The 14,943-nt window shown below is 40.0% G+C and overlaps 1 protein-coding gene across 5 annotated transcripts in view; it reads right to left on the bottom strand.

Moving 5' to 3' along the window:
• Positions 1 to 3,482: 3,482 nt before the first annotated feature.
• Positions 3,483 to 14,943, bottom strand: part of MECOM (MDS1 and EVI1 complex locus) — a 478,689-nt gene continuing 467,228 nt past the window's right edge. For all 5 annotated transcript variants that reach the window (XM_066600793.1, XM_066600776.1, XM_066600783.1 and 2 more), the window contains 7 exons: positions 13,044 to 13,210; positions 11,053 to 11,130; positions 10,318 to 10,487; positions 9,748 to 9,892; positions 7,063 to 7,287; positions 6,786 to 6,969; positions 3,483 to 4,782 (listed from right to left, as the gene is read on the bottom strand). In XM_066600793.1, coding sequence (XP_066456890.1) covers positions 4,648 to 4,782; positions 6,786 to 6,969; positions 7,063 to 7,287; positions 9,748 to 9,892; positions 10,318 to 10,487; positions 11,053 to 11,130; positions 13,044 to 13,210 — 1,104 coding nt within the window. In that variant the 3' untranslated portion in view covers positions 3,483 to 4,647. The remainder of the gene's footprint in view (positions 4,783 to 6,785; positions 6,970 to 7,062; positions 7,288 to 9,747; positions 9,893 to 10,317; positions 10,488 to 11,052; positions 11,131 to 13,043; positions 13,211 to 14,943) is intronic.

Genomic DNA, 14,943 nt, shown 5'->3' on the forward strand with positions numbered 1-14,943 from the left:
TGTGTAAAAGCACAGGAGCAACAGTTGTCCCATGTAAGAGTACCTTTAGTCACTACAGGTTACTTCTTATTTACATGTACTTGCATTTATCAATAAACAAACATTACTATTTGACAAATTCCCATGACTTCTTTGGTTTACCGAAAAAAAAAAACCCTTTTAAAAAATTTTTGCCCATGTGCTTATGATACTATATTCCCAGTAATGTATATGGTTGCCCTACCATGCACCTTTTGTAGCATTGCTGAGCAGTAATCTTGTTCAAATGTAGTTACATACTTGAACTTTATAGATCATGAGAGTATCAAGATTCTATTCCTAAAGCTCCACTTTTTGTATGGAAAGCATTACTGGAGTAATCTTTTAAACATTTAACACATTTCCATTAGGACTTTCATTATAAACCAAAATTCCAATACGACACCAGATCCATTGCATTGCAGACTCTAACGACACCCTATAGACCCCCTGAGTTAAGGCCCTTTAGAAGGACAATTAGAGTTTTAAAAAAACGCTCCAAACAAGTGAAAATAAACAATAAAATCGTTCAGTCTAAATGCAGCCAATGACCGAATGAGGAATCGTACACTTTTCGGTCGTCACTTCTTTTATACAGGCATAAAGATCATTGTTGGCTCATTCACTTATTGTTCAGTTGAGCGATCAGTTCATTATCGTGATCGTGATCAGTGGGTCATTCGGGTCATTCAGTCATTCTCAGTCACTTATACAGCAAATGAGAATGCTTGAATGATTTCTCATTTGAACGAGCCAACGATGTGTCTTCCTGAATAAACAGGCTGCCCAAGTGAACTCTGACATTGCTCGTTTGTTCAAACGATATATTGTTTGGCACTAATAGACCCTTACAATTGGATCCATCAGATTATGCCAAGGTGTCTATTTTGACGAATGTAGTGGTGCATGCAACTCTTTTCTTACCATCAAAATTAACAATTTTTGACCATTAATTGCTATTAAAGTGACTGGCCAGTTGCAATCCAAGTAAATGATATGTTTAACTTCATATCATTAAGATGGAACTGTGATGTATTACCACAGTGTCTACAAAGTTTGAGGTTTTCACACAACTTGTCCGATCATTGGTTCAGGTTGCGTCTCCTTTCTTCGATTGGCTACTATCTATAAACAGTAGCCAATCACAGGCTCACCAGGAATTCAGGGTATGGAGTGCTAAATGCCATTATAGTAAAGTCAGAATCTATATATTCAACACTTAACCCCACATATATTTGACATTTTAAGCCCAACCCCAGATTTCTCTAGGAATGCCCACAGAACCTTCCGGAAGCACCCACTCGTGTGTTACATTTGTATAAAGCACTCTCCTTTGGAGGTACCTTTGCTAGGACAATAACACAAAAAAGGGGACAGTTGGAAGTTATGAAAACATTACAAAAAGTAGAGACTAATAAATTACCAGTGAAACAGACAAAATTGAGTAATTGTTGCACAAAATAAAAATTGAATATTTAGAGGGAGTCTGCTTGTTGTCCAAACTGCAGGCATCACGTTAGAGCAGGAGGAGCTGAGCAGACTAATATAACTTAGGGTGCATTCACACAAGCGTATATCGGCTCGGTTTTCACGCCGAGCCGATATACGTCGTCCTCATCTGCAGGGGGGGGGGGAGGAGGATGGAAGAGCCGGGAGCAGTGCTCTGAGCTCCCGCCCCCTCTCTGCCTCCTCTCCGCCCCTCTGCACTATTTGCAATGGGGAGAGGCGGGACGGGGCGAGGCTAATTCTCGGCACTTAGCCCCACCCCTGGCCCGCCTCTCCCCATTGCAAATAGTGCAGAGGGGCAGAGAGGGGGCGGGAGCTCAGTTCCTGCTCCTGGCTCTTCCATCCCCCCCCCCCTGCACATAAGGACAACGTATATCGGCTCAGCGTGAAAACCGAGCCGATATACGTTCGTCTGAATGCAGCTATATATATATATATATATATATATAATTTCCTGGGGAAAGATTCAGTATAATTCTCATTTAGGTCTCAGCACATTCTGAGTCCAATGGGCGGTCCTATTAGTAACTGACACCTGTGTATGACTGTACATACAGAGATAGCTGTCAATCACTGATGGGACCGCCCATTGGACTGTAGAGCTAAGAATGAGCAGAGCTAGAAATGAATAAAATGACTAAGTTGAATCTATTCTTATGACTGGAGATGAGCGAGTACACTTGCTAAGGACAATTGCTCGATCGAGCATTGTCCTTAGCGAGTATCTTCCCGCTCGGGACAAAAGGTTTGGCTGCCGGCGGGGGTGACAGGTGAGTTGCGGCAGTCAGTAGGGGGGGGGGGGGGGGGGGGAGAGGGAGAGAGAGATCTCCTCTCCTTTCCTGCCCACTCTCCCCCGCAGCTCCCCGCCCGGCGCCGGCAGCTGAAGCTTTGCTTCTGAGCGGGCAGGTACTCGCTAAGGGCAATGCTCGATCGAGTAATTGCCCTTAGCGAGTATACTCGCTCATCTCTACTTATGAGACTATATAAATCAATCTACTTGGCTTTTTTCACTATAACATACTACCTGCAGTTTGGACAGCATGTTGGAGCCAACAGATTCCCGTTAAACATTAATCTCTACTACCTCAATCATAGTAAATGTCTTTCCACAAAAACTGCCAACTTTCGTAAATATAGCACTGCTGAGCTTGGATCAAGCTTTGAAGTAACCTGTAGCTGGTCTGTCATGTGCAGCCATGACAGTTGTCTTCTGAAAAATTGCCATGGCAGCAAAAAGCCATTGCCAGAATTATAGCAGCAATAATTTCAGACAACCATTTCCTTAAAAGAATACGATATTAGACCTCAAAAAACACACTTTGGGTACACATTAAAGGTAAGTAGCTGGATTTTATAAACATTGAAGCTGTTTTCGGGGCAAAAACTATTGGTGACCTATCACCGGCAATCACCTTCCTCTCCGGCCCACTGTCAGTGCTGCAGGCCGGCCGTGCAACATAGGGAATATGAGCTGAAGCAGCCATTACATTTCCGCGTTCATCCCCGGTGTTGGGAAGCAGAAGTGCCGAAGTGTAGTAGCAGACCTCAGCTTACATTGATTTAAATCACATTAAAGCCAGTTAGGGCTCTTCTGCTCCCATACTGCACTGATAGTGATCAGTTCATTACCGTGATCGTGATCAGCGGGTCCCTAGAGATTAATGACCTATACTGAAGATAGGTCAACATTAGTCTTTGCCTGGAAAACCCCTTTAAAATGTAAACAGAATCCCAAGTATAAGAATATTTCTCATAGACTCAAACGGAATTAAGACTGATCCTCCAACATTGTAGTTCTTTATTTTCATGTATTTACTCCTCCCAAAATAATGCACTGAATGTGTAACAATTACAATTATACAAAACAATTAAAGAAAGTACCTCAATTATTCAAAATGAGATTATAAAAAAAAAAACAATTAAAAAAAAAAATAGAAAAAAAAAAAAATTATTCGGTCCCTCAAAAGTGGAAAAAAAAAATACACTTTTCTTTGAAAACAGGATTGGAACACTTCATTTTACAAACAGGATTGACAGGAACATAACACACAAGCTTACAGACAAACAGCATAAAAGAACAAATACAATTTTAATCAGGAGAATCATGCGTTCATGAAAGAAATTAAAACAATTTGTACAAGTGAACAAAATCGTATTAAAAAAATAAACAAACAAACAAAATAAACTAAAAAAATTGCATCTATTTTCACCTTAAAGGAATAATGTGTTAGAGAATCTCAAACACAAAAATCAGCGCGCGCACATACATAAATCTGTATCCAGACAATATCAAAATGTGTGAGTGCTCTTGGCAACATAAGAAATGTAACAGTGCTATCTGGAGCAAACAATTAAAAAAAAAGAAATAAATACAAAGTATACAAGCCAGAAAAAAAGTCAAAAACACTGACATGATTGTCTAAAATTAAAATGTCAACACCTTGATTTGGCAAACAATGAACGGTAAGATATATTAGTGGTATCAGCAATGAAAATGGACCTTTATCGACGTAAGTTCTCTTTAAGTACTCAACATTGCAAAATTCAGAATATACACATAATTGCTTTTCCCCCAAAAAACAATTAAGACACAGTTAAGGAAAGAACAAAATGATTCCCTGTTATTCTCTACATTAAGTGATAATGTACATTTGTAAATAACTACTTCTGTTTTCAAAGTGTTTAAATACATGAAGCTCGTGTTATAGAAATCGTCTATAATGAAGCAACTCTTCCGTCCACACTTGTAGTAAATCAGTGTGTATAAAAAAATGATTCAAATTTTTTTTTTCTCCTTTCCGTTCTGAGTGCTTGTATGTGTGTCAAGAGAACACAGAGTGAGCTGGAAGACTCAGCGTCCACCAAAGTCCAAAGAGTTCATATTCTGTCTTTTTTTTGCTCAGGAAATCAGCAGCTGCCTTTGCTGTGCAAAACAAAACAATGAGAATAAATAGTTTTTTTCTTAAATTATTCCATTTAAGGTCACCATGATTTGAGATGACCTGCAGGTAATAAGGCATCCTGCTCTTCAGTCTTTTCTTTTTTTTTTTCCCCCTAAAAAGTCACATATGGAAGAGCCATGCGAAGTATTGGACTTGGTCCCATAGAGCTGTCCCCAAATTGTCATACATGACTAATGGAGTGTAGGGCATTCGATTCTGCAGCTGCTCTTGCCATGTTGTGCCACATACTGGTGGAATTGTGGCCCGTTGCATGGATTGGTTCCTGGTCAGACAGAGACAGCATCATTGTATAGGCCTTAAATGCAGAGAAAACAAGGTTAAACTGATGGAAATCAGCTGATATTTAGAACAGTCTTAAATTGCAGCTTATAAAAACAGTTTTAGGGCTCTTTCACAGGAGCGTATATCGAGCGTGTTTTCATGGCCAGCCGATATAATCTACCCATCTGATGCATTGGTTTTCAATGCATCAGTTCAGATGGGCGTATTCCCAATGTGTTAAAATGGCCGGCCAAGATAGCGCATATTGTGCGCATCCTGACCAGCTGATTTTCCGCCAGCCAGAAAAGAAAATATCTTCGGCTAGAATATGGTAGCCACTGCCATAGATTCCTATAGGAGCCTATCACAGCTACCGAAGAAAGGGGGTGGGAGGGAGTTTAGCAGAGTGACTGGTAAACTTCCTCCCTCTTCTCTCCCAGTCTACACCCCTTGCCAGCTGTCTGCAATGAGAGGGGGCGGGAGCAAGTATGCTAAAGTCCCACCCCTCGCCCTTGCTGGCAGCTCCCATAGGCTGCAGCAGAGAGGGGGAGTGCTAGCTCTGCTAAGCTCCCGCCCTCTCTCATAGTTGTAAAACGCAAGGAAGGGGGTGGGGAGGGGGGGGGGGGGGTTAGCAGAGTTAAACTCCCACCCCCCAGTCGGCGGTATCTCAGGGTTGCGGCGTATATGCGCCACAGCCTCAGCCATCTGAACAGGCATTAAAACGGGAGTTGGTCACGGCTGCCTCTTGTAGGCGCAATTCTTCGGCCGCGCTGTGGCCGTGACACGGCTCACCAAAAATAGTCATGCCCGTGTAAATGAAGCCTTAAAATGCATCAAATGTATGAAAGATGTGTACTTTTTCAAAGCACACAAACTATATAGAGGGGAGAGATTTACTTAGATTGGCATTTCACATTTTTGGTTTAAATAAAGACTGCACTACAGAGACAAATGCATTAAAGGGCTTTTCTGATTTCTTTTTGACGATTAAAAGGTCAGGTGTAGGGATGAGCGAGTATACTCTCTAAGGCACTACTCGCTCGAGTAATGTGCCTTAGCCGAGTATCTCCCCGCTCATCCCGAAAGATTCGGGTGCCGCCGCGGGGCGGGGAGCTGCGGGGGAGAGCAGGGAGGAACGGAGGGGAGATCTCTCTCCCGCCCGCTCTGCCCCGCTCCCCGCCGCAACTCACCTGTCAGCTGCGGCAGCCCCCGAATCTTTAGGGACGAGCAAGGAGATACTCGGCTAAGGCACATTACTCGAGCGAGTAGTGCCTTAGCGAGTATACTCGCTCATCCCTAGTCAGGTGCCAACGGCCTAAAATAACAAATCAAGCACTGCAATTCTGCAGTTTATCAGGTCTCTGTTGACCGCAGAAGTTAAGCTATCACTGCCTGCCAATCAGAGGCATAGTATCACTGTTCGAACTCTTGGCATCAACACTCACATCCTGGGTGAGAATGGGCAGTGACACTGCAGCCTCTGATTAGCAGGCAGCTGTTACCTGACCTCCACTGTCAGAGACCGGGTGAACGGCAGGAGTTGCAGCCTTGGATCTCCAGGACAGGTAAGTACCTCTTGATTTGTTATTTTAGACCATCTGAACCTGACAGTTAATTGTCAAACCAGTCAACCTCTTTAAGAGGAGCAAGCATTAGCGCATATCTGGGCTGTCTGTGCACCAAAACACGAAAATCTAAATAGCCGTGCCCCTCCTGATCAGCACCTCCTCTTTTCAAAAGTGGTGAGAAAAGATATCATGTCATGTGCCAAATTGTGTAACTTTTGTTTGCCAATTTGTGAGACTTCTTTTTATGCCAGAAACTTGATGTAAACCATTTAGTAAATATACCCCAGTATGTCTAGATACCAACCATAAGGCATCAAAGAAGTGTCGAATATGGCTAACATACTTCCTCAAATTTATCACACCATGTGCACAAAAAAGGTTTTGCCATATTGCAACAGTGCTTTTTTCACTACAATTCTTCTTTCCAAATTTAAAGGTTTACTATATTTAATCACCACCTTCCAATTACCTGGGATTTGGACTTCCTATATATTGGCGGTTTTAAGTCTTCTGCCAAATGGGAAGATGTGAAAGAAGAGAGATCATCATCGTTGTATTGACCCTCATCCATTTTTCTCATCTTAAGACTATCTGTGAAGTGCCTGATGTGATCCAAAGCCGAAAGACCAGTTTTGAAGTCTTCATCGTCATACCTATGTATTAGAGATTGTGTAAGTAGAATTTGAACATTGGCCATACATTTCACTGCTAACAACTGATCTAAGATTTAGAGAAATCACACTAACCTGTTGGGTGAGACTTTACAGCTTAAATCAGCTTTACTTGCTTCTTCAAATTCATTGTCATTGCAATTTTCAAGTAGACTTGAGTTGGGTTCCTTCATCGATTTCCCTGCAATATCACTTTCTTCATCATCTTCCTCCAGGATAGGGTCATCTTCAATCTCATCTTCATCCAAGATATCAGAATTCTGACCAGTCAACATAATCTTATCATGGGCACCATTCATTCTAAAGAGACATATGAAACACATATTACAGTCATGTTTGAATTTTTCCAGTTTGGACCTAAATGGCAAATGATTTGGAGCCTATTGCTTTAAAATCACATATTAAATATCTAATCTATTCAAACCATCATAAGGATCAGCTTTAGCTCTACTTGTTTTATATATTTATATGCATGTAGGCAATTTTAATGTAATCTGCATGGATGTAGTGGTGCAACATAATCCAAGTAGAAAGGGATTCACTTAGGTAAATTGTGTTGGATGCATAATTTTCTCCACTTTCAAAAATAATCATTCTGTTTTTACAGTATTTCTTTTAAAACTTGCATTAGTGTAAAAAACACAAATAAAAAAATGTATAAACTTGTAATATATTTTCTTGGTGAATTGTAAAAGAAAATATTTAGATTACATCTAAACCTCCTTGCTCCATTATAGCCACAGCACAGAGCAACTTCTGTCAAATCTACAAAACGGGCCTTTTCTTCTCAGGAAATAATCTATTTACCAAATGATCTGTAACCACATTAGAAATGAGTCAGTAATTTTTCAAATCATGTATCACACTTCCTAGACAATGGGCTCCCTTGGTAAATTAAAGACTTCACTATTCTGGGTCTATTTTTCCTTGCAAGCTCTCCTCCCATATACATCACCCCCACCAGGAAACATGAAAAGTCAACACTGTTAGAAAGATCAATGTTTTAAAAAAACATCAGGAAATGATGTATTTGAAGCAGAAAAACCCTAAATATGCAATGAGTCTGTTTGAGTCAAACAGGATAATTATGGGAACACTCAAATACCCAGTGACTATCATCTTTTATCTGAGTGTAACGATAGAAGTTTTGGACTCTACAAAAATTGAAGAAATAATAAGAAAAATAATTAATTATAATATATATAAAAAAAAATAATAAATATAAATTATATATATATATATATATATATATATATATATATATATATATATATATATATATACACACACATACATACATCCATGTGAGGTAGCAAAACCAAGTCAATGGTGCTAGTTCTGCTACCTCACATGGATGAAGGTTTTGTGAATTGGACCTAAAGAAAGGAACGCTTTATGACTGAATAAACAGATTTGCTAATTACATCTCCAAGTTCAGCAATTTGCCAGGGATAAAATATCCATCAAGTGCAGTCAGAATGCAGAATTCTGAAAAGGAAACACTGGCTGACCCCATGACCCTCTCTGCTTATTAACTTCCTGTTTAGGGACATGTTGTAACCAGATGTTAAAAGAAAACCACCAATAAAAAAAATAAATAGAAAATACAAATACACTCGTTATTGATAATGTTGTAATACAGCTCGTATAAATATCTGAACATGTTGTATAACAAGCATAGAAAGAAATCCCATATATGGGTAGACATCCAGCTGCAGCAATTGGGTATTACAAAACTGGATGCTTATTAGCCGAAAATGCACATGACGACGTCCATCGACAAACAACGATATAGGTTTTGTATCGGCATCGTTCAAGAGTTTTATATAAGCATTCTGTAAAATATTATCGTTACAATGCTATGTGGGCATAGGTAAAGATAGAAAGATCGCCCAAAAACAAGCAAAACAAAAAGAGCCTTGATCTTTACGGTTCTTTATGCCGACTGTATAAAATGGCTAAGTAATTTGTAATTGCTCAATTTCAGATTCTGGATTACGGTGGACAGAATTTTTGCTTTTGCCAAAATAAATCATAACCATAATATTTATATATTTTTGGGGAATAGGAGCCCTTTAAAAATGTCAGCTTTGGATATCTGAAAGTTCAGGGAATACCAGATTTTCCTGGGGACCGTAATGGAGTACAGTCCTGAATAGTCCTCACTGCCATCCACAAACCAGTGTTGAGCACAAGCAAAACCTAGAATAAGCCATTTCTCGGATAATTAACCTTCTTAGACCAAATCATGAACACCTAAAACATAATAGTCAGCAACAACTGCCTAAACTAACCTTCCTGGGCTTTACTTATCACTAGGGATGAGCGAGTATACTCGCTAAAGCACTACTCGCTCGAGTAATGTGCCTTAGCCGAGTATCTCCCTGCTCGTCCCTGAAGATTCGGGGACCGCCGCGGCTGACAGGTGAGTTGCGGCGGGGAGCAGGGGAGAGCGGGCGGGAGAGAGGGAGCGACCGCCCCGCGGCGGTCCCTGAATCTTCAGGGACGAGCAGGGAGATACTCGGCTAAAACACATTACTCGAGCGAGTAGTGCTTTAGCGAGTATACTCACTCATCCCTACTTATCACCAATATAATTGGTACAACTATTAATAAAATTAGTACTGTCAGACTGCAAGAACCTGTGTATGTCTAGTCGGACAAGAACTTCATACGATTGCTCTACTCAGCACCAGTTTCTTCTACACAGCTGCCATTCATTGTAATGATGCTACTGGTCCACACACCCATATGGCTTACCTCTCTTCTGGGTTTAAGGGTGAATGTTTGGTATTACTGCTGTTCCCAATAAAGTTTCTTATTTCGGTGAAATAGGAATCCTCTTTATCATCTAAAATGGCACCGGTGCCTTCAGACTCCGAGTGAGGGGAGGACGCAGCAGTACCTGGTGGAAGAGAACGAGAAGCTCAGTTATGTATATGCATTGTGTAGGTTATCTCTGGGGTTTTTCTTTGAGACAACTAGAATTTTGGGAACGGTGCTACACTACTTGATCAGGGTCACTGAGAAAACATAAGAAATCCATCTGTAAACTTAATGTCCTATTGTCTGAAAACAGAACCCCTTCTGAGCCAGACAAACTTTACAATGAACATAGTAACGGCACACATGTTTATTAAGTGTGGGGGGCCTAGGGGTTTCCCAAGAAGACTATTTGAGAGACTTGAAAAGCTAAATTGAATTATTTTCATATTGCGACTACTTGACTTTGAATCCCTTCTATGCAGAGCTGTTCGTTGGTCACTTCTTCCAAACATAGGAAAACATAGTTTCTGACAAAACCTACAGCATAAAACCAGTATCGCTTACCAGATATGTTGCCATTCTCATGTTTCTTTAAATGTCTATCCAGGTTGGTTTGCTGACCAAAACATCTATCGCAAAGATGACATTTAAAAGGTTTTTCTTTATTGTGAATGTTTCGGACATGTCTTTGGAGATTTGAAGAGATACTGAAGGATCGATCACAGTATTTGCATCTAAAAATCAAAAGTCAAGAATGAAGGAAGGTTAAAAATTTTAAAAAATAAATAAATTAAATAAATAAATAAAAAATTTAAAAAAATCAGGCTGGTGACAAGAGTCTTGCTTCATATTGCTCATGGTTAGAATTAGTTCTTCCTAGGAATTCCAGAATGAAATGATTTCTCCTAAAGTGACTCTTTGCTGAATTATTGTAATGAGGAAGTATTGACAAAAGGTGGTTTGCAGCCTAAACCATGAATGAATAACATGTGTTCGAGGAATGTTTTGTGACTGACTATAATAAAGAATTTAATATGTACAACAATCCTTTCTCACTTCCATATTGATGAAAATCCCACCAAACTCATTGAAGCCAGCTTCTTTACAACATATCATTAGATCTTTCTGCATGCATTTAATCTAAACAATATATGCTCACCAGATGAGAACGCCAAAAATCAGGCCAAAATAAATAATCAATTGCAACTACAAAAGGCATGTGTGTTTTTAAGCATCTAATACTGTTGCCCTACAAGAAGGGAATTAAGCAACACAGGACGAAGATTAAGTATTTCTTACCGATAAGGCTGCTCTCCTGTGTGGGTCCGTAGATGGCGAGTTAAGTTTGCAGATCTAGGAAAGATTTTTCCACAGTACCTAGGAGCAAACAATATTGGAAAATTATGCCTCATTTTATCATTGCTATTCCCACACCTGCCTTTATTGTATTCCTCTTATCAGCTTCTCCTTATTTCCCTCTGATAAAATTGTATTTCTTGCCTAGCATAGTTTGCCAAAACAAGTTGTCCAGTCATTAAGATCAAAATCATAGTAACAAAGTATGTTAGGCTGAATGAAGACAATGTCCATCTAGTTCAGCCCGTTTCAACCCCTAGTTGATCCAGAGGAAGGCAAAAACCCCAAGAGGTAGAAGCCAATTAGCCCATTTGGGGGAAAATTTCTTCCCGACTCCGTAATGGCAATCAGAGCGTATACTATATGTCTATCTGCCCTTCCAACACGCCATAACAAACTCTAAAAGGCATTTTTCTTACTTTATGGTCCATTCTTTAAAAAGTGTGTGCATTTTCACATTTTCTCTTCATTTTCACATTTTCTCTTCATTTATATGAAGTTCCACTCCTTCACTGCCCTTTAATTCATGTCCTATATATGCAGGAATGATCCTTTAAAAGGGGTGTTCTGTGGAAATTAGGTCATCAGTAGTTGATTAGCTGGGGTTCATTGCTTTGGCCCCCGACCGATCAGCTGAGTGGGCACATGCTATCAGCACCGGAAATACACAGGGGTCAGAGCAGAAGTCTCCGCACCGACCTCTATGTAGTGTCCGGCACTTGTAATTGCAGGCACAGCTCGCGTTGATTTCAATGAGCGCCATGCATGCAGTTACAAGCGCCGGCCGCTACACAGTGGTCGTCGAGGAGACTTCCACTGCTTCCGCTCTCACCTCTGTGTATTTGCAGCACTGACAGCATGCACCCCCTCAGCTGATCGGTCGAGGTCCCGAACGACAGACCCCACACAATCAACTATTAATGTCCTATCCTAAGGACAGGTCATTAGTATTCTCCCTGGAAAACCCCTTTAAGTTCATGGTTTCATATGTAAAAGTTGCAGATAAGCGAGTGGGAGTGTGGCAGCTCCAGGCTGCTTGCAAACAGCTCATTGCAGGGAATCAGCACTTCCAAGATGCAAGGAAGCTTATTTGCAGTTTTGCACACCATGATCCCTTTACACAGCCCTGACACTGGAGTCCATGCAGCCTGCGTTATACAGAGACCGATAACATGACTATGGGAAGTCAACATTCATCAGCTATGTAGTTCACTCCCAATGCTGCTAAGGAAGAGGCTTGCCTCGAAAATGCATCTATTGTGTGGTCATAATTTTCAATAAAAAAATAAGTCAGGTTAATTTCTAAGTTTGTACTTTTTCTGGAAGGTCATGCCGTAAACCCAGTTTTTTCTTATGGGGAACTTTATCCCATTCATGTAAGAGCAAATAGGCTACTTCCAATCAATTCTTCAGTCCAAGGTCTAGGCAACATCTCCCAAATTTGGTTCCTCAACTCATCACTAGAGAGGAGACTATCTTAAAAAAATGTTCAAATCCATTTGTCCAAAATGTAAATACCTCTGATTACAAAAGGTTTTAATCTTACAAAATCTATTTCCCCTCAGTCTATTTTTTCCCACTTTTGAGTAAAAACTTTACTAGGTTACTATCGGTCATGATTTGTTTTGATCAATTTTGAATTAAACTAATTTTCTACTTCCCAGCTCTTATTTTCTATTTAGAAATTTTTAGACACGTTGTACCCACGTTTAACTGTTTAAATTTGGGGATGTACCATGAACCCAATCCCACCACCGTTCTATTGAACCAAACATCATCATAGATCTCTATATTGGCATAAGTTCATTAGAACTGTAGGCTGCCCAGATGTTCTATAAAGCATTAAAGCCAACTACAATACACCCATGTAAATAAGGCCTAAGAGGAAAAAAACGTGTGTTTATTAGATGACTTTCATTGTCTTGGTCATATACCTGCAGGTATATCGTTCTTTCCCTTTTCGAAGAATATTTTCTGGAAGGGCAGCTGGTGAGGTTCGGAAATTGAACATGGAAGGAACTGACTGTATCAGCTCACTGGACTCTGGTTTAAGGGCATTGAAGCTTTCCAACTTTTCAGCCATATTTTCTATAGCGGACATCTGCAAAATGAGCAAATATACATTTGAGGGAACTCCAAAACATGCAGTTAACGACTAGTAATCCATACAAATTTGATATCAGGGAAAAAAAACAAAAATCAAGCACTTATTTTCATCACTAACTGCAGCGTTCTATTAAAACGAAACACAGACATTTACCAATTTTATGGAATCATAAGCTTTAGTTAAATCTGTGTGTACATTCAGCGTATATTAATCTAATAATACAGGAGAATACCACAATAGCCGGGCTGAACTATAGTAATATAAAAAACATAACACCCGCCTTCTAGACTGACAATATATCTTTACTTTATGGCACACACAATAAAAGCATTGTGCGCATTTCTACTATATAATGTAACATATATTTATACCCAAACTCAATAAAAAAGTTGAAAAGAAACTCAGACACCCAATTAAATTTGCTCGTACGTCAGCATTTATTTCTCTTTACCCTTGATAAGATATATTTTATATTTAACAGCCATTTATGTAACTGTCCGGGTGCCAGCTCATTTTCTTTCCACACAGGTGGTCTGTCGAATAGCAGATGTATCCCAAAATACCATTAACAAGACAAAAATTCCATCTGCTTTGGCTTGTCCATAAAATTCTATATAATGATAGATTCCATATTGAAAAAAAAAATATTCAGGAAATGTGTTTTGTTCTGAGTAGACTCACTGTATATTGTGGGGATAACTGAGCACATGCTTTTAAGTCCAAGTACAATGAAAACTACTTGAAGTAGTTGCTGCTGGCTTACTGTAAGTACATGTGGTACACGGATGAATCCAAGAAGCATTGGTTGTTAAAAGGCAATGACGGATAGTTTATTTGAGAGGGTTTCTATCTAGAATATGCTGTAAATACCAGAGGCATGTATTCCTGGTGCCACCAAAAGACCTCTCTCACCAAATCCTTCCCTGCCTCTTGAAACAACTAGATCAAGCTTGGGGTTATTCAGTTGGAAAAAAACAGATGGCTTTGTACATAGTTAGTAATATTGAATGAACCAAAACAGTAGAACCCCGTTTTGGGTAGAATTTTGCTAAATGTTGGGTTCGGCGTGAACCTGACCCACCGGCAGTTCGTCTCAACTGAACCCGCTAAAAGTACTCCTCCACCTTCAAAATGCAGCTCAGTGGTTAGCACTGTTGCCTTGCAGCCCTGGGGTCCCAAGTACAGGTCTGACCAAAGACAACATCTACATGCAGTTCATATGTTCCCCCTGTGTTTGTATCAGTTTCTTCAAACTCATACAAACTCCATGGAGGGATTATCCTTGGTCAAACCTAAACCCAGGGCCCTGGTTCTGTAAGGCATCAGTGCAAGCCACATTTAAAGAAGGGAGGAGGAAAAAGCATGAGGAGTTGTTTTATGGGTGTTTGACAGTTTTATACACAAGTTTTAGTGGTATTCGTGAAGTTCCATTTTGGTGTGAACGAATTCGGACCAAACTCAACTTTTTGCTTAAATTTGGTGAACTGGACGAACTGAATGTTTCAAATGTTTGCTCAACACTAATCATTAGATGTTCCTTATGACCTCTTTATACCCAGGTCTGTACCCATGACAAGGGGGAATCTACTAGGTTTAAAGGGGGTTCTCTAAAAAGCACGCGCCAATGCTTTTGTTTGAGATAAGACTCTGCCTCAGGTGTCTGGTAGGGAATTACTTCCCTCTCCCCATTCAGAGGTCATGCATGCTTAGCCAAACCAATCATGCAT

The sequence above is a fragment of the Eleutherodactylus coqui genome, chromosome 1 (genome assembly GCF_035609145.1).
Source record: "Eleutherodactylus coqui strain aEleCoq1 chromosome 1, aEleCoq1.hap1, whole genome shotgun sequence".
In the NCBI taxonomy this organism is placed as follows: Eukaryota; Metazoa; Chordata; class Amphibia; order Anura; family Eleutherodactylidae; genus Eleutherodactylus; species Eleutherodactylus coqui.